This window comes from Macrotis lagotis, chromosome 5, assembly GCF_037893015.1.
Source record: "Macrotis lagotis isolate mMagLag1 chromosome 5, bilby.v1.9.chrom.fasta, whole genome shotgun sequence".
In the NCBI taxonomy this organism is placed as follows: domain Eukaryota; kingdom Metazoa; phylum Chordata; class Mammalia; order Peramelemorphia; family Peramelidae; genus Macrotis; species Macrotis lagotis.
The window spans coordinates 175,973,397-175,994,250 of record NC_133662.1 but is presented as its reverse complement, the minus strand read 5'-3'; the positions used below and the strand labels follow the sequence as shown (position 1 = coordinate 175,994,250).

General features: G+C 33.7%; 1 protein-coding gene across 2 annotated transcripts in view; it reads right to left on the bottom strand.

The window, feature by feature from the left end:
- Window positions 1-20,854, bottom strand: part of FNDC1 (fibronectin type III domain containing 1) — a 124,014-nt gene that overhangs the window by 5,023 nt on the left and 98,137 nt on the right. For both annotated transcript variants that reach the window (XM_074187955.1, XM_074187956.1), the window contains 6 exons: window positions 17,846-17,914; window positions 16,355-16,501; window positions 13,335-13,565; window positions 9,877-9,985; window positions 5,156-5,235; window positions 2,330-2,359 (listed from right to left, as the gene is read on the bottom strand). In XM_074187955.1, coding sequence (XP_074044056.1) covers window positions 2,330-2,359; window positions 5,156-5,235; window positions 9,877-9,985; window positions 13,335-13,565; window positions 16,355-16,501; window positions 17,846-17,914 — 666 coding nt within the window. The remainder of the gene's footprint in view (window positions 1-2,329; window positions 2,360-5,155; window positions 5,236-9,876; window positions 9,986-13,334; window positions 13,566-16,354; window positions 16,502-17,845; window positions 17,915-20,854) is intronic.

Sequence of the window (20,854 nt, the reverse complement as noted above, 5' to 3'; positions counted from 1 at the left end):
ATTAAGTCAAAACTTGTGGAAGGAACCTTGGAAAGCATTGACTCTAAACCCTTCATTTTAGAAATGAGGAAAATGAGACGCAACAAAATTAAATGACTACTTCAAGGTCACATAGGTGATCTTGGATCTAGGATTCTAATATGATTCCAAATCCAACATGCCGAATTAGCTAATGTTGCTAGAAGTCAAAGTTAGTTTTATAGATCAACCTCCTGAAGAGGGATCTTCCTTATTCTCAAAAGATTAATCTACTGCCCCTGTTGTCATTGTTCCACAGTTTAATTACTCTCTACCATGCCTCCCTCTTTTCAATGTGAATGGACAAGATCATAAATAAATAAAATGAGACCATTCACTTAAAACAATACCCAGATGGATTCAATTAAATACTTCCTCCAATAGATCTGTTATTTTATTGGTGTTCTGTCATCAGAGATGCCAAATCCTGACTTTGTAAGAGGGTTTATGACTTGGAGTGGCCAAATAAAAACAACAACTGGTGACTAAAATTATGGTAATTATTCTCTTTATACTTAGTCTAACTGGTCCTGGGAGGACTAATACACAGTTCATTAGTGATTATACTTGAAACCTTTCTTGTTTGGATGAACCTATACCAAAAGTTTTTGTTCTAGGCAGAGCCTTTAGAGTATGACTTTGGTGGAAGCAGAGCCTAAGGCGTTGGGTAAAATTGAGATGTTGTCCTAACTGTCCTGATATGAAATCTTTTGCAAAGTTTCCTAGTTGGAAGGAATCCCTAGAGGCCATCTAGTTTATCAGATTAAGAATCTAGTGGTCAGTCAGCCTCTGCTTAAAAGAACCCAAGGAACCCAAGACTTCCCTAAGGCAGTCTTTTCTACTTTTGAACAATTGTAAGGAAGTATTTCCTTATATCAACCTAAATTTGGCCTCTCCTTGCTCTTTGTTATTCCCTTGGATGTGAAGTAGAATAGGTTTTTTTTTTCAATATGACGGCCCTTCAAATCTTTAAAGATAGCTGTCAAGTTTCCTAAATCTACTTATCTCCAAACTAAATATTTACAGCTTTTTCAACTAGTCTACATATGCTATAATGCAAAGGACCTTCCTCTACTGGTCATCATCCTCTGGACACTCATTATCCAGCTAATCATTGGAGCAGCTGAAGAATGCTGGAAAGCCATAGAGTATGGGAAGTAGAGTTAGGAAGACCTAAGCTTAAATCCAGACTCTGATGCCTCTTGCTTATGTAATTCAGGGTAAGTCACTTAATGACTGTTTGTTTCCTCAACTGTATAATGAGAATAATAATACCTTCCTCTTAAGATACTTGTGAGAATCAAATGAGACAATATTTGTTCAGGAATTTAACATATCATCTGCCACCTAATAAAGTAAATGCTAAATACATATAATGCCAGTTAATATTATTATTTATTAATTCCTTTATTTTAAAATGCTACTGAAAATTGAACACAATATTCAAGTCTAACCAGGACAGAATATTGCAAGGCTAGTCCTTAACTGTCCTCTCAATATAGTCTAATATTATGTTCATTTTTTAAACTATCCTTCAATACTATTGATGAAGTTCAGTAAAATTTTCATAGCTTTTTTCAGTCCAGCCCCCATCTTGTATTTATGAAGTTGACTTTTTTTAACCTAAATGTACCCTGTTAAATTTCATCATATTGATTCAATCTAAAGGCTCACTCCCTTCACCCCAGGAATCTATTTCTCAGGAGGTTGCTCTATGATGATAAGGTTCAATATTTCTTATGAGTGAATGTATTTTTACAATGGACTTCAGGGAATCTGAAAGCAATTTAGACACAAAGAAATTAAACTTTGGAAGAAGGACAACAGGGGTGAGTGGGTTAATCTTTTGAAGATAAAGAAGACTATCTGATGTACCTCCTCAGGGATCGACCCATAAAACTGACTTTGATTTCCAGCAACATGAGTTACTTGATTTGTTTGAAAAGAAAGCAGAAAGTGTATCCTATAGTCAAAGCTTAAAGCATAATCACAAAAAAATACTCATGAATTGAAAATGTCGCATACAAAAACAACTTAGGATAATCAGAACTCTTTCCCCAGATTTAGGTCTTGAGATGCCTGGATCTTCCTTCTTCAGCAGCTACAACCCTTGGGAATTCCTCTATCATTTCTATTCTCTAATTGAGAAGGGGTGAAATTAAACTATTGGATCATCTAGAACATGTTGGATGGAAACTTAGCAGTGTCCTATTAGTCACATGTTTGAGCGAAATAAGAAAATAGCTAACAATTTTCAAATTCGATTTCAAAGGCATATTTTTGGGGACAACTGTCATGGAATGCAACTTACCTGGAGGTCTTACAACAAGCAGTGGATTGTCTGCAAGAAAGAAAGAAATAGAATTTATTGACTTGACTTCATCTATTTATAATCCTTCAAGCTACTTTGCATTACATGAAGTTTGTTTAGACTAACCAAGTCATAAAATATAAAATTCATAGAAGATTAGAAAAGGAAAATGCTATTTTGTAGGTTATTTGGTAGATCTCAAAGGTTTTCTCTGTAATACTTACATTCAAATCATTTACCCGAAAGTAGTGCACTTTTAAAAATTCACAACCTTGTTAACAGAGAAACTGTTATTGCAGATGATGATACAAAAGGTTTGTTTTTGAACCTGTGCTGCCACTACATTGGCTATTGATTTTTTGCATATCCTTTAATTAATGCTTTAAAATTAAAATTTTCTTAAAATATTTTCTCTGAGATCATCCTTTCTAATGCCATCTACTTTTTTCCATGAAAGAAAAAGATGTAATTCCAGCACTACTTAATCATACCTAGACCCTGATTTAGAGTAGAAGCAACAAATTCTGAGGGCTTTTTGAGTGTTTAAAACACAACTACACAGTACATTTGCCTTTTTGCAGCACCAATAATTATCAATATGCGAGTTTTTTGTGAAACCCTGAAAATACTCTCAAATAGTTACAAAAGTTAAAAGGAATATATTCCCATACCTGATGCTGAGATTTTTATATCTGTATATATATATATATATACAGATATATATATATATATATATATATATATATATATTTACATTTTCTAAAACTAAGATGTCATGAACTTATGGATTTAGGTAACCTTATATTGGACAACATTTGAGGATACTGTGACTTTATCACATTCCTGTTTTTAGCTCATTGTAAGTCAGTTCTTGTTTGTTCCAGTTAGGTAATATTAATTGAGAAACTTAGCTGATAGATAATTAGATAAGTAGCTGATAGATAACTAGATAATTCAGACCATTGAGACAGGGGTTAAAGTGTAACTACTACCACAGAAGCCGATGGAATGACTTGGAGTTGAGAAACGGAAGGCTTATGGGGAAGGTATTTCTTAGGAGACTATCTTTTTAAAAAATCTAATTTTTGGACCCTAAACTTAACATTTGTACCACTACTCAAATTCTAATGTAGATTTTTTTTTATTCTTTCATTTACTAGACTTGTAATCTTGAATTGCCTGCTGGGGGGGGGTGACAGATCAATTAACTTAATAAAAGTCATATCTCCATCTTATATCCAGAGATTTTATCCTCAGATAATTTACCAATTTTTGAAGGAGAATTCTGATGAATAATATCTTCTCTTCATCTTCTTCATTTAGAAATGCAAATAATTTCACTAAAAATAGTTAAAATGAAACACGTGATAGCATTCTTAAGGCCAAAATTCTTCCCTGAGATATTTCACATGTTTAAGTTTTTATTTAGTTATTTATTTAGAATTTCACTGGCTAGAATAAATTATCTTCCAATGACAAATCTTTTGCAATGCATCTACAATTATGTAGTGAACTAACTACATGAATCTCCTTGATGGAGGTGTTATTTTTGCTGGAGACATAGTTGTTTGACATTCTTTTACATGTGCTTGTTGCCACATGTGTGGAAGAGTACTACAGCTGCCTTAGAAATCTAACTTGTTGCAGAATGAAAAACATTTGTTAAGAAAAGAACATAAGAATTGATTTACTGGGCTAGAGCCAGTAATGATCTATCCGGTATTGTGTCTTTGACAGGGATAACTAGCACATGGTTAGCCTATGTCATTATCTGCAAAGGTTAAGGATGCTACCCCAAGTAACATGAGCCAATTGGAAGAAATTAGCTCATTTTGTACATTTTCAGTTTAAATAATATCTTAATTATACTATTAATGTTAAGGAAATCCAGGCAAATTCTGGTGAATTGTTATATTTTTGTTTTGTTTTTGTAATGAAGATAAAATTTACTTTTCTGTAAACAATTGTGTATTAGGAGCCTCTTAAGCCAAATTACTTGTATACTCTTCAGCTGTTCAGAATTAGAAACAAATTTTTAAACTTTGTAACTAAATCTTTTACAGATACTTTCAAACTTATTCCCATTGTGTTGAAAAATAGATTTCTCCACCATGGAATTTAACCTTTTCATTTCTCATGCAACTGATATGAAAATTTCTCTTAGTCCATTAATATAATGAATTAAAACTCAACAATTTTTTTTCAAGAAAGAAAAATCAGAAGTGATTTTGCTAAGGCTGAGATCTTTTTGTTATTGTTTTGCTTCCCACTTAATTGTACTTATTAAGGATTATCTTTTTAAACATAGAAAAGTACTGATATTCTTCATTTGATTATATATTTGATTAGACCCATTAATTGGGGGTATAGTTAATCAAGTTGTGGTACACGAATGTAAATTAAAGATGATTGTTCTACAAGAAAAAAATTAATATGATGAATACAGGGAATCATAGGCAGGCTTAAATTAACTCATGCAAAGTGAAAAAGCAAAGTCAGGCAAATAACATACACAATGACTACAGCAATGTGAATGGAAAGAACAATCACAAAAAACTAAATACTGTGAAATGATCAAACTTGAATCTAAATAAGAGACATGTTTCTTTGCAGAAACAGAGGACTATAGGAGAACTATATTGAAAATAATGTTAGGGTTTTTAATGTTAGGTTTTTTAAAAATAATAAAGCATGGCTATCTGGGAGGAGAAGAAGGAGGAAAAGAGGAAAGGGTAGAAGGCTACATTGGGAAATGCAGTTATTTAAAAAAATATCAATAAACTTTATTGAGAGAAAGGAGAATCCAAAATATATGATAGTACATACCTGATTCTGTAACAAAAGAGACTGAAGGACTGATAGGTCCATAACCATGGGAATTTTTTGCTTGTACTTTAAAATAGTATCTAAAATACAAATAAATTTATTTTATTTTATTTACTGATCTAATCTATTATCTAAGCATTCCAAATACTTATTTTTAAAGAGGAGTTACTTGCCAATAATAAATATTATAAATGTTGTAATTCTCTCAAAACTGTTTTCAAACTTTTTTCAAAATACATACTCTAACATAAATGTGACTAATTGTTACAAATGCCCTTATTCTGCAAATGAAAGAAGGTGCCTCACCAAAAAGAAATCAGGGAAGAAAAGCAGAACATCTAATTACGTTAACTTCCATCTCTAAAATTCTATGATTGTATTCAATGTGAAAATATATTATTTCCAAAGCCAGATGTTGAATAAGTAACTTCAGATATATATTTTCTGAGTTAAGTCAAAATTTTTAACTACAACCCTTTCATGAGCAAATCCTGCCTTGTACTCAATAGTGGTTGAGTTTCACAACTAGAAAAAGATGTGAAGAACTTGGAGAGGGTTAAAGAAGAAATAAAAATGATTAAAGATCTGGAAAAGTCTACCATAAAAGCCTATGATGTATGTGCACCAGGGTTGATGTGTGTGTGTGTGTGTGTGTGTGTGTGTGTGTGTGTGTGTGTGTGTCCTTCTCCCTGCTCTGAACCACATCATTTGAAAAGTATATCCTAATTCAATCCATAAATATTTGATATAGTGAAACCAATGTCCTCCTCACCACAGAATTTAAGTCTTTACACTTGACTTATTAAAATTAAATACCCATGTGCCAGAGAGAGTAGAATTTTCTAGCAATAAAAATAGATGGATTTGTAAAACATAATTTGAATAATGTTCTCACGTGTATTGTGCCCTAGGCAACTATTTATTTTGTCTATCCCCTAATTCCAACTTTGATAAGCTCCAGGGCAACTTAGTAATAACATGAAATATGTGAGCGGTTATTTAATATAGCTAAAGATAAATAAAAGTTTGCTTTAACCAAGAGCAGAAATAGAGGAAATCATTAAAATACTGCAATGAAAGATTTAGATTGGATATGAAAAAGTTGCCACACATTGAAGTATTTTACTGAGGGAGAAAGAATAAATTTCTCTGTTCACGTCAAGAAGAAAATGAAGATACCATAGTATAGTTAGGGAGCATCAGTTAGAAGACTGACAATTACCTGGAAGTATAGGAACTGACTTGGTCTTTAACTAAGTCATGTTACTTCTTCCCACACTTCAATTATCTTTAATATAGGAGGATTGGGTTATCTCTAAAGTAGCTTAGTGTTAAGATTCAACAATTCCATATGACTGGTCAAATAAGCTTCTTTCCTCTGGAGAGATTTGTATGGAAGGGTTACAAAGAAAATAGATATATTTTGACTACTTGTCTTACAAACATCTTTTGGTAATGTCTATATTGAAGGAGGGAATAGTCCCACAGTCTAATTGACTTCTTCAAAAGAGCCAAGGGAAAGGGCTAATTCAGTGGCAGAAATCTAAGAGGCATACAAAATCTAAGTATAATCTGATTTACATTTACTTATTTAATTTTCTCATAACTGGTCAAATCAAAAATTGGAGACTAAACAGAGAAAGAATAATTTCTGTCAATTAGTTTCGGCCTAAATTCTACTTAGCAGAAATACTGGAGAAGGTAAACCTCTACCCTTCTACAACCCACACACTTTAATCTCTATTTCTAAGAGAGTTATATGGCCAATTTTCAAGGAAATACCACTCTAGAAACCATGCCTCTCTAAAACTAAAGCAAGCAATATTTAGTTTTATTCCCTTCTCAGTTCTTCTAGAGAAACAGATAACATTTGTGTGAACTCTAAAATTAAATATGTCCAGCACATTTTCTGGCATATAATAGTTACCAGATAAAAGTGAATTAAATTGAATTTGAAAATTGGTCAGTTCTCTGCAAATTTTCCTTAACTTAAACCTGAAATTTCTTTGTTTTATTATATACTTATGCATATTTACACACATATGTATATATATATACACACATGCGTGTAAAGTTTAATAAAAGAAGGTTGCAATTGTTTTTTTTAAATTAGTCTTTCAGTCAAAAAATTAGAGAATTCTTATCACATTATAAACCATTGAAATTCTTTTCATAAAACTATTATATCTTAATTTCTGTCATTAAAGTTCACATGAAAAGTAGGGTTTCAACTTAGAAATGATTCAACTCATATGACCCAGGACTGAGGACTATGAGAAATTTATAAAAGTTGGCTTCCTAAGTAGAACTAACATTACAACAATATTTGGAGAATATGAGGGGATGGCTGCTTTGAAATTTTGAGAGCGGGTGGCCTAAATATCCCTGTGACACAGTCTGAACTTCTGAAACTTGAAAGAAGGACAAGCAATTCCAAGAAAGGAGAACTTGAAAAGGCCTGGAGAAATCAGATTAATTTTGAGATCATATTCTAATTTGGATCAGAGCAAATTAGTAAGAACACTACTTGGGCCACCTCATAGCCTGGCCAGACAAGAGGTTTGGGAGTCTCAGAATATCTTAATTTTTACCCTTTCATGTAGTAGAATATAACACGACCTTGGAAAATATTAGGATTTTGTTTGGATTTTTTTTTGTCTATTGCTGTAATATGGGGCTGGGAACTTGCACTTTGAAAACTCCCTACACATGTGAACCAGAAATTCTTGCATACTTTACAGTCTAAAAGAGTTGCCCAGGGCCCTCAAAGGTTGGTTAAGTGACTTGTCCATGGTCACATGTAACAAATGTGAGAGCAAAGAATTAAATTTGGATGTCTTTGATTCCATGATCAGCCTCTATGCTGCCTCTCGGATTAAAAAAAAAAACCCAACATAACTAGAAACATCACATAACCATAATCCACTTTACTTCTGTCCTTCCATTTCTATTTTTCCACTCTGCTGACATTTGAGAACTAAACATTCACTAGAAAACAGGTCATTTGTGAGAAGTTGGAAGGGAACTGGGCCCCATATGGCAGAAAGGAGTTAAAGATGCCTGTGAGTAGAAAGTCTTTACCATTCTGAAAAACTCACAGAGAATCTATTTCTGACACTCACCAGAGAAATATAGAGTCCTAATTATATTTCAGAATGATATGGGGTGACTTTTGCCATAGGAATTGCGATTCATATTAGATTTCCATGGTACAACACCAGATTTGTATTTACTATTGTTTTGGTTAGTTTGGAAAGCTAATGAACTTAAACCTATACTTTAACTCTTTCTTATTGTTGTTCAGTCATTTCAATTATTTGTGACTCTTCATTTGGGATTTTCTTGGCAAAGATACTGGAATGGTTTGCCATTTACTTTTCCAGCTTATTTCACAGTTGAGGAAACTGAGGCAAACAGTAACTTGCCCATGGTCACACAGCTATTAAGTGTCTGAGGCCACATTTGAACTAGGGAGGATTAGTTTTCCTACTCAGTTCCAGCACGCTATCTATGATGCCACCTAACTGCCCTAATTAATTCTAGAACAAACAAAAAAATCAAACTTGTAATGGGTAAATACAAAAAGTCGGATATATATTATATATGTGTATAAATATATATATGTATATATATGTATATATATATATACATATATATATATATATACACACACACACACATATGTGTGTGTGTTTATTCAGACCACAGAAATAGTTCTGGGACCAAGTCATAATTCAGTATAACTCAGGACATTATGTCTATACCCTCTTGTGCACTACAGAGATTTCTTAATTTCAATACAGTTAAATAGAGAAAAAAAGAAAAGCCTGTTTGACAGTGCAATTGTTTTCCTTTCAAAACTCTCAATAAAGTCATTCACATCTCATTTAAGAAGGTCTTTTTTTCCACTTAAGGAGAAACATACACATGCACAATTGAGAACACATGGGTTTCCTAGGTTCAGATCATCAGTTCGCATTTCCCGAATTATGCATACTTTTATTCAATGGTTATGGAGTTATTTAAGGCAAAAATATGCAGTCAGTTTGAACTGTGGATTTGGCATACACAAATGATAATAGTCCATGTTAACCTAGAATTTAAAAGATTTTTTTTTAAATTAAGAAGCCCACACAAATATATATGGAGGCTGTTAATGATCTTTGTTAAATAGCTTTTAAACAAAGCCATCATTGAATGTGGAGAGTTAAAGAAATGACTTTAAAACCCAGAGTTAAAGCCAACTTAATAACAATCACTTAGCCCCAATGGAAGGGGATTGATACTATATAACTAAGGGTATATGAAAAGAGATGACTAATATCCTAAAATAAATCATTCCAACTTCTTTTTAAAATATTATTTTGCCATTGAAACCCACTTTTTACACGACAAATGTTCCCCTTTCACTCCCGTTTTCTAGTCTGCCACAAAACTCACATATTCCAAATACAAATTAAGCAAACAGATTTCATTTCTTATTATGTCCAATATGGCAACATGAATTTAAGATGAGATGAAAAGTCATGTGAAATGATACAAAAGTATTATTCCTATTTTTAAAACCATGTGCTATAATACTTTCTTCTATCAAATAAAACAAATATTTCATAAAGTTTCAACTACATGTTTACTCTCTGCTCTTCCCCATTACAAAGAGATATTAATGTTTCATCTTCCATTGGAAATATATAGTATATTCCTCTTAGCAATTGTCATACCTTGTATTTGGTTTGAGGTTCTCAATAGGTAAATGAGTAACCCCTGAAGACTGGGTAGACCATTTGTTCCTGATGAAGTCTTCATAAGATGCACTATAAACCAAATAACCTATGAACAGAAAGAAAGAACAACCCAATCAGTTGCAATGATGTAAATCATAATCTTAGGCTTTATTAAAAGAAGCTACTTGAACAACATCCTATGTTCAGTTAAGATGTGGTAGGTAAAAGCCAGATAAGAGTTTGCTTTGTTTTATTTTTGAGATGGTAGCTTTCTACCAAAATAACATTTTTATGGTAAAGAAAGAAACAACAGAGACTTGCATGGTGAAATGGAAAGGGTCTCTGGAGTCAGAGGATGATGTGTTCAAATCATTACTAACTATATTTTTTAAAATAAGTTTTGCTCTTTGTGTATTGTTTCTTACATCATCAGTTATTTCCAGTATCCTTCCTCTCCCAGAGAGCCATCCCATAAAACAAAAGAATATTTTTCAAAGAGGAAAATAAGTCAGTATAATTGATTGATACATTAAAAACTTCAAAAAACATATGCAACAACTTGACTAATGTGGAAATATGATTAAAATGATTATATATGTATAACCTAGGATGACATTGCATGCCATCTTGAGGAGGACAAAATTTAATAATAAAAATGAATGTTGGGAAAAACACCATGTGCGATGTGTAACACCTATAAACTTTCCACCTCCACCTCTCTTCTCTTAAGTCATGCCTAATCTTTATAATTTCATTACATTTACTTTTGATTTTTTTTTTATGTGGAAGTTCTTTCCATTTGCACTGTTGTAGTTATTTTATATTTTGCTCAGGTTATTTCACTCTGCATCAGCTCATGTCAACCTTCTGAGGTCATATAGCTAGGACTTTAACCCAGAACCATACTCTTTTTTCCTACATTTAGTATATATTCTTTACAACATGTTAGAGGCTTCACTGATTCAGTCAGATGTCATTCATTAATGAAGTCCCTTCCACTTATAGATCCATAATCTTAAATGCCAACAGCAAAAACACTAGAGATGGCTTTAGATGGTTTGATAGATACCACAGTACCATTCCCTATTATCCCAACCTACAGCTTTCTCTCAATAATCAGTCCAAAGTGAAATGTCTTGTGCCCAAGCACATATAAATCCATGAATTTATTTGGAAATAAAAAACAAAAATCAGGGACCTTAAAGTAGATCTGTGCCCCAAACATTTAAGAATTCAATTTGGGTCACACATCATTTCTTTTTGCATTAGAATCTCCTGTTATTGATGAGTGATGATACTAAAATAGATGGAGATGAATACACTGAATGAGTTGGAATAACCAATAATAATAACTGACATTTATTTTGATAACATTTATAAAGTATTATAAATACATTATTCTCATTAAGATTCATAAAAATCCCTTATGAGGAAGGTCATCAGGAATTATCAGTCCCATTTTACTATATAAGGAAATAGTCCCTAAGTGAGTTACCCAGTTATAAAGCCTATTAATCAGAATTTAAACCCAGTTCTTCCTGACTTCTATACTCTTTCTACACCTTTGGAAACAAAGACTACCTTTTGACTTATGCACTTGTTCTCACTAACAAAGGAGATACCCTAATGATAACTTGCCCACCTAAGAGCCTCTAACAAAGTGCAAATACTATATATTATGATATGGGGGGGTCAGTGCTTGCTAAGTGACTTCTGGGAAATCTTTTCACTTATCAGACCTTGATTTTTCTCATTTGTAGAATTAGTGAGTTGAACTAATTGACTCAAAAGGTTCTTTCCAGCTCTAATATTCCATGATTCTGATAGCAGTCTACAGTACTTGAAATTGTTGTCTTTTTGGTAATCAGAGTCACTCTTCCTTACTTGCTAACAAATTCCAAGAGAAATACCAGATGGTCTTGGAGTTTTCCTCAACCCTCGTGTGTCTGTCTTTGTCAGTGATTGAGAATTAGCATGTTAAAATGGAGGAGAAAGCCCCATTCTTTGGATTGGAGGCAAAAGAATTATTATTGTTTACTGTCTCTGCTAATTATGAATTATATCATCTTATCAGTCAATTAACCTCTCTGAGTCTCAGTTTCTTTACCTTGTAAAATGTAATGGACTTGACTAGAGGTTCTTGACAAATTATATTCCTATAGTCTCAGGATTCTGTGCCCTGTGTTTTGAGTACCAGCTTGGTTCATTGAGGAACCTGTGGTCCACAGAGTTAAAAGGACATACCCAAATGCCAGGGTCAAAAATCAAGTTTCATTTCTTATGGTTTTTTTTTTAATCAATAGAGAATCTAAGAGTTGAAAGAGAGGTCGGCTAGTAGGTTATGTGCCTAACATTCCTCTCTACAATGTCCCTCCAACAGGTGACCATACAACCTTCATTAGAAGACCCTATAATGAGGCAGAACCCATCACTTCTCAATGGAGTTCACACACCTGTTGGATAATTGTAATTTTCCTTACAAAGATACTAAATCTGTCTTTCTGAAATTTTCACTTCTTGCTCTAAATTCTACTATCTGGGGTCAAGTAAAACAATTCCAATCCTAATTCTGTATTTTCAGATACTTGAAGACAGCTATCATGTCCTCCCCACTCTGCCAAATCTTCTCTTCTCCAGGCCATATATCCCTGTGGATTTTAGACTCTCTACCCTGCCTCAACAGTCATCCTTAGAAAGTTTGGTTCTTTTTTTCCCAAGGATCACCAATGATGCTCTGTGAGCAAGTGCATAAAACCTGGAATAGAATTATTATCCTGGATCCTCCTGGAAATTTCCTTTTTTTAAGAGCTAAAATTAGAACTAAACAGCAAATTCATAATTTAAAACTTTGAGCAATTTTATCAAAAGCACTAACACAAAGGAAAAGTTATTTTAAACTTCACTTGTCTTCCTTTTCCCATTACATACCTGCATACCAGGAAAGAATAAGTTGTCCAGGAAGAAACTATCCAGAGGAAGGAATACCTAAAGAATTTATATGATGCTTCTTTTATGAGACAAATATAGTCTTATATCTAAGCTAGATATAGAAAGAGCAAAGAAAGAATACCACAGGCTAAAATCATTAATGATAATCAACAGTTTTAAATGAAGACCTAGCAAGAGATTTCATGAGTCAGCTCATATTTAGATTGAATTTTGGCCAAGATTTCATGAAACAAAGAGAAACCTATAGAGTAGTCAAGAAGCCAAAATCTTGAAAAATTTGTTCAGAACAAATAACTGTAATAGGAGAAACTAAAAAAGCCACATAATGGACCTCAAATGAGTTTTAAGCCTAAGAATTAATCCATTCCTTTTATACAAGTTTTCTGCCTTCAAGACTTCATTCAGAATCTATTCCTGACAAATGGAAAAATAAATTTATTAAAATCAGAATCTATTCTTCAGTATAGACCACTGGTTTAGACACTGATAAATGTTATTCAACCCACCTGTAACCACATCACCCTGAGTGGATTTGTCCCAATCAACAATAACAAAGGAGTGGCATCCTTCTACAGCCACCACTGTGATGTTTCGGGGAGCATGCTGAGGAGGTAAGTCATTCTTTGTCAGGTCATTAGGAATGATTTCATCCAAACTTTCTACTTGAAAGTGGTCCAGAGCTTCTGTCAAAGAACATGGTGCCAGTGGATCTTTGTTTAGATATGTCACATAAGGAGCTGGAATAAAAAAAAAAGATACACAATCAGTTGACTGAAGGCCTTTGTCATAACTACTGGGAAGTCACTATGGCAAAGAGGTTCAAGAAAATCAAGATCTGAGTTCAGATCCTGTCTCTGATCTGACTGTATGCCCCTAAGCAAGTGACTTAAGCTCTGTGTCTCAGTCAACTCTAAGACATGAGGTGAAGGGAGGGAGCCAATCTGCACTGATAAATGAAACTTCTTACCAAAGCTCCCTGTACATATAAAATCAAAAAAATAAAACAAAAAAAACCACAGTTTCTGATCAATGTTCCTTTCAGCCTAGTTGTTATTTTTAATCGGTTCTTTGTTTTCAAGGAGGATCCATGACAACAAGAGATGACGTCTTCACTTGCACAGCAATTAGATTTGAATGAGGCAGAATTTGCCCAAAGCTAACAACCTCACTCTCTCCCCAGAGACATGTCCAGTGGCAAGGCAAGCTAAGATAATTGATGATGGCCCCGGATGAAACGGATGACTGGTTTTTCTAAATTAAGGTTTTTTTCGGGTCTCAATTTGTCTGAGATGATGCCCATTCAATGGTTAAGGGCTTGATAAGAATTAAGACAAAAAGATTGTTTAATTTACCATCCAAAAATATTAATTTGGGAGGGGAAGACTCAAAGATTCTGTCCAGAACACACTGTTCCCTTCCTGAAGTTTCTGGTTCCCAGTCAGAAGTTAAGGATAGATCTTACATGGATCAATCATTAATTAAATCTTCATGATAGTTTACCATTACCAGAAAAGACCTAGTGCCTTCCACCAAACCTGAGAGATGTTTCTCAAAGATTTCTAAAGCAGTAATGTTTTGCTTAATTGCCTGGGCAGGCAGGCATAGGTATTTCAATTGCAGGACAAATTTTTTGCCATTTCTGACAGAATCAATTCTGTTCCAAATTGGAAAAAGAAATGTCAAACAAGCCTGTCCCTTATTTATCCATATTTTCCCTGCCATATCATTCCCTAGCATGTCTTGGAGGACAGATGAGGCAGTTTATCAGATGTAGTAGGTTAAAATCTCATCTCTGTCACTTGCTACAGTTTCCTCATCTGTAAAACAAAGGTGTTAGATTAGGTGACCTCTGAAGTCCCGTTCTAATCTAAATTATCTATCTAAATCTATCATTCCATGAATTTATAATTACAACAATAGCTAATTAATCTCTGGAACTGAATTCCTTTTCTCAGTGCAAGTTTTCTGTACTTCATTGATACTTTCCCCTGATTCCATTTTCAATTATTTGCTATTGTCTATGAATTGTGAAGATAATTTATAAATCAATCAGGAATATTCTTGGTGTTAATTTGACCCTGAAAACATTTAGGAATAGAGTATTTTTAATACTTAAGGATTTCAGTAAGTCAGATAATTGTGCTCAGTAGATTTCAATTTCTGTTGTGAAAGTTTAGGGAGAAAAGGAAGTTTTCTTTTCCTTTTTGGAAATCTGGTTGATCTGGGGCAACAATGAAAAAAATATTAAAATTTTGCCTCAGGAACGTTAAAGTCAAATTAAGATTCTTGCTATTCAAGGAAGTGTGGTTTTGATCTGCAGTAACAAAGTCTTGGATGACCAGAGAACTGTCCTTAGTTCACCACAGAACACTGGTTTTGGAAACAGAAAAATCTTAGCTAAGCAGTTCACTTCTTTCTCGTTATTAATATATGAGCTAAGATAAAGGGAGATTTAAGCCATGTTGCATAACAGCAACAAATCATATTATAATAGGAAGTATAAACTTATGACCATATGAATTTATAAAGTCAAAGATTTTGCATTGCTATTGTCAGTAACTACCAGTGATTCTATCCAGCAAATGGTAATAAATATATTAGAAGAGGTAACTAGGTGGTACATGGATTAAACTGTCAAATTTTGGGAATTAAAGACCTGAGTTCAAATTCTGCCTCAAATACCTGCCAACATAACATTAGGCAACTTGTTAGTCATTTCAGTCCAGCCTGACTCTCTGTGACCCCAATTTATTGTTTTCTTGATTAAAAATCCTGGAGTGGTTTGCTATTTCTTTTCTGCCTCAATTTACAGATAAGAAAACTGAGGCAAACAGGATTAGATGACTTGCCCAGAATCACTCAACTAATAAATATCTGAGGCTCAGGGATTTGAGCTCAGAGAGGTGAATTTTTCCCCCGCAGGAAATGCCAGGCCAATTACTCTGTCCACTCTGCCACCTGCTGCCTCAGATTCTTCCTTGTAAAATAAGGATAATAATAGTACTTATCTCACTGGGTTGTTATGAGGAACAAATACACAAAGATGGAAAGTGTTTTGCAAATCTTAAAACACCATCAAAATACCATTATTACGAAAGGTAAACCATTACATTTTTCAAATATATTTCTAAAATAATATTTAGACAACTGTCTGGAAAAATATCATTTTTGGAAATGTTTGTTTAAATAAAGTTTGTTATATAAGAACTCTTAGAGCTTCTATTTTAGACCTACTATCTTAAGAGGAGAAAATAGGTTTGGTCTAAAAAGCCAATCGTTTCTAAACTGCATTCTCTTCTCTCACTTCTTTTCAGACTGGAGAGAGAGAGAGAATTTGTAGGCACCTGAGCCTAAATGAGTCACTTATTACAGCTGGGAACTATTTGTCTGAGAAAAAACCCGGAGTGCACAGCTGTAGCTAGGACAAAAAATCAATGTCATGATTGGAACTCAAGGAACTAAACAGTGTAGTTTAAAAAAAAAATCCACGTAACCATATGTATCCTATTAAGGAAAGAGAATTTACCAACAAATCGTTTCTTCCCAGCCAGATCAAATTCTTCCTCTGGAAAAGAACTGATTGACCCCTCCGGTGAGATGACCTTTGGTATAGCTGTTGTAGTAGTTGAGGGCTTGATAGTGACTGGAGGCAATGTGGTTTCAAATTCATAATCTGAAAAAAATATGAAGGTTTTGTAACAGGGCAATTGCCTGAAAAGAATTCTATTTTTGCAGTCTGGTAAATTGGCACTGTTTAGATTATTTTATCTTTATAATTTTGTTGGTTCTACTTCAAAACATTTCTTTTCATCCAAAAGGTATATAGAATATGAAATGAATAAAAGGAGTCATTCTTTACTACTTATTCAAATATAATTTGCTCATCAACCTTTCTACAAAATAGTGTCTTGTTCCCTCTACTTCATTACTTCCTATCTCCCACCCCAACAATGGCCAACAAAAGAAGCCATTAAGATAGAGAAGGAGGTTCTGGGATTTTAGAGTAGCAGATTAAAGTAAGAAGAAACCTTCAAGATCAGTTAATATTACAGATGAGAAAACTGAGACTTAGAGAAATTGTGTGACTTGTTTAAAGTCATACAGCTAGCTAGCCAAAACTGAAACTGAGATCTCTGAGCCTCCAGTCCAGCATTCTTCTAATTCATTTCACTGATGTTTCCCTTTTGCAGTCTATGAAGGACCACAATGGATCATGTTTGCACTCTTTTGTGGTTTGTATAGTCCTTTAAAAGAAAAGAGGAGTTGTAATTTCTTGATATTTAAAGATGACTTTATGCTTAATTATCTCAGCGGCATGAGGATAGTTAATAAGGTACTTAATGTTTTCAGTCCTGCTAAAATATCTTTCTTTGCTTCCAAATCTCTGTTTGAAATGGTGCTTGTGTGTTTTTATTAGTCAAGTGTAGTCTGAAACAATTTCAATTGGAGCTACTTCATGAAACTAGGTTAAAAAATTAAAAAAATAAAAATGATGGCATATTCATTTTGAGCCAGGTTGAGTTAAAAGTTAATCAATAGGTACCCAAGGGGCAAAGAACATTCTTTATGAGGGCTTCCTTAAGAACATCCTTTTGGGGAAGTGATGGAAGCCAATGAATATATACATTCTGCTATGACTACAAGCTTGTTTTATGCACTTATTTAAATTTTTAAGTCTACTTCTAATATACACAACTCTGCTATCTTGCAAAAGGTAGAAACTCATAATTACGTGCTGTGCTAATAATCTGATTCTGTGGATGAAGATCAGGAAAATTTACAGCAGAAAACATTTTATGAAAAATGACAAGGAGAGGAAGAAAAAGAAGATTGCATGCTTCAAAAAAGTTAACCACACAAAGCATTTCTACAATTGGGGGAATTTACGACAGAAAGACAAAGATATGAGTGAAGATAAAATGGAAGTTGAAAAGTTATCTCTGCTTCCTAATTTCAAAAGGTCCTTTCTTTGATCAGAATTAACTTCAATCAAATAAAACCTTCACTCCGTTATTACCTTCATCATATACAACATAAGCTTCTTCTGTGGGTATTGCTGTATCTGTCTCCAAGCCAGAGAAATTATCTATTGGAAGCAAAGGAAAAGAGTAGTCAAATACTGACAACATTTATTCCTTCCATTTAGTCCTTTCTCCCTTCAGAATTATATCTTGGTACATAGGAGTACATTCACAATTATGTCAATGGACCTAAATTCACATTGTTGCACAGAAAGATTTAGAACTCTTTCAAACTCTATAGTAGAAAAGAGAGCAATATTTTAAGTATAAGTTCTCAAGTTCTCCATCTCACTACTATCCCATCTTGCTTGGGATGCAAATAAAATATCTACCTGGGCTCAAGGGAAAAAAACCCTCCCCAATCCTTCCCATTTGGTTTCTCCAAGTAGCTAAGCCATACTTGATTTCTCAAGAGCCTTTCAAGAATTGTTAGATTTGTTCCCAAGCCCTCCCTCTTGCCTCTTTGATGTAGTGGACAAAAAATGCCTCTTTTTGCCCAGTTATTAGGGTATAAAATTGGAAGCTTCAGAGATCTGAGTGGGAAGAAAAGGACATCAGTGAATGAAAAAGGAAGATTTATAGCAAAGTCACTTAAAATGTGTGCTTCTCTGTCCTACTCTTCTTCCTCCCCCACCCCTAACATGGATGGTGTCATGGCCCTAGGGATGCTTCCTTTCTTGGGTAGGAGGACTGAATTTCCTGACTTTCCCATCCCTTTAATCATTGTCCACATCAATAGGTACATTCATTTCCAAACTCCCCTTGTTCCTCATAGTTTCAACCATTCTTTTATCTTCCCACTTCTCTCCAAGGATGCCCCAACCCAAATGTAATTGGTATATATACAAAATTCTAAAGTTGTTAATTAGGTTGAGAAATAATTTGCCAAAAGTCACCAACCTTCCCTAAAGATAGTTTGGATTTAAATGAGCTTATTATCATAACATCATTTTAGAATAAGTATATCTAAAAGGTCAACTCATTAATTTTGGTCTGATCAGAAGCAGCAAAAGATCTATATCCTCTACAGGAATCCTTGACTGATTATTTTGCCTAAATTAAGATTGTAATATTTACAAATCTGAATGCTCAAGATTACAAATACTATACAAATGTGAAATGAATGATTATAAAAGTTTACCACCCCATTCAAAGTATAGGCACAGTTTTTAAAGAGGAAAAGTCTTTGCAATATCAAACCTTGAACAAACTATTTTTGCTTCCAAAAAATTGCTAAGGAAATTTTCAATTCTTTCCTTATTAAGAAAAATCCCACTGCAGTTTAGTTCAACTTTGATAATGCATTCCTCTATTTCCCCTTAATTTAGTCATTTGTTCTTTAGTATATATGTCAGAATCGTTATCCTGTTTTTATGGAAAGGAAAACTGAGAACAATTAAGCTGACTCCCCCCAAGTAGTTCAGTTACAGAACCAGAAATCATAGATATGAGAATCCTAACCTTAAGGAAAGTTGCTTAGACTGAGATTCACATTCTTGGTTTCTGCTACAAATTCTATCAGTGCTCTATTAGAATAAAATGCAAACTACAAACATGTACATGGTTCTCATTTTCTTTCTGTGAGAATAGTAGGACCCCTACAGAACCAAATGCAAAGAAAAAATAAACGATATTTAGGTTTTTAGGATAAGAAATGTATTACTGCATTCTCCTAAATCCTGGTGTGTATTATGTAAATAGAAGGCTTATGTTTTATAATGCATTAATTCTGTAAAGAAAATGAAAATAGCACAATTCTTACTGTTTTCATTTTTAGAACTTTACTGAGGATGACTTACCCAAAATTTCTCACACCTAATGATGATAACTTGATTTAAAAAAAAAGCCTGGATCGACTAAAACTAAGGTAATGTTGATGCCCAAATGACCCTGACTATATATTAAGAATATTTCATTAAAATGTGGAACAACTGGATGTTTAACTGTGGAAATCTTTGACCAACACCTGGCAGTGCCCATGAGTGTGCCAGAGCTGCAGATGCGCTAAGAGGCTATCCTCTGAGCTGCTTGCTGAGTCCAGTCAATGCTGAGAAGTAAGAACTATGAATCATTCACTCTCTGGACATGACAGTTCCTTCATGTAAATTTTTCTTCAGATCAAGAGAACATATTCCCAAGATGGTTCCAATCTGATAGCTTCAAGATGCATCATACCAGGAGTTTGGGTATTTTGGTATTTTATATGACTGGCCTTTTCTTCTTTTCTTATTTAAGTTTTAGGTATAGAAATAATGCTTTTCCTCAGCATGTGACCAAATTTCTTTCATTGATTGACTATCCTCAGTCATATTCATTTTTATATCCTAAACAGGAAGGGAGGGGAAAAGTCCATATGATTCTCTTTGCGGTTTCCTGGTGTCAAATGCGATTCCTCTGGGTGATGACATATTCAGATGTGTTCATTTGACCAACATGGTTCTTTTATGTTGCTTTTCAAACAGTGGCTGATCATCACAATATGTGCAACCTTTAAAATCCAGGCAGCATTAAAAAATCATCCTACAGAATATGGAAAAATGTTTCCTTCAGAACTAATGGAGTCTGGATTGACTTTTCTGGAATGGTCATCTTGACAAATAATATCCTAATCTGATATTCAGAAAATAATGTCATATATTTCTAATCAGAATGGTGAAGTATCCACATGATTATATTTTGAAGAATGAAAAATTTAAAATTTGAAAGATAGGATCATCATCAATGGAAAAGTCTTTAACTTCATGATAGTAAAAACCAATTATCAATTTTAATTTCCCTTAATAGAGGTTTATTCGCTTGAACTATTCATACCAATAGTCATGAGAATAGATATGTAAATATGTTAATGATAGACTTGTTTCATGAAAAAATATTATTCCCAGCTTTGGTTTGGAAAGAAGACAGAAGCCCAGGGAATCAAAAATACTTGAGACTCATGTGATCATTTCCTTCCACTGAAGTCCTTTTTCAGGATCAAGGGCTTTTGAGTTTCTCAGGCTAACCCA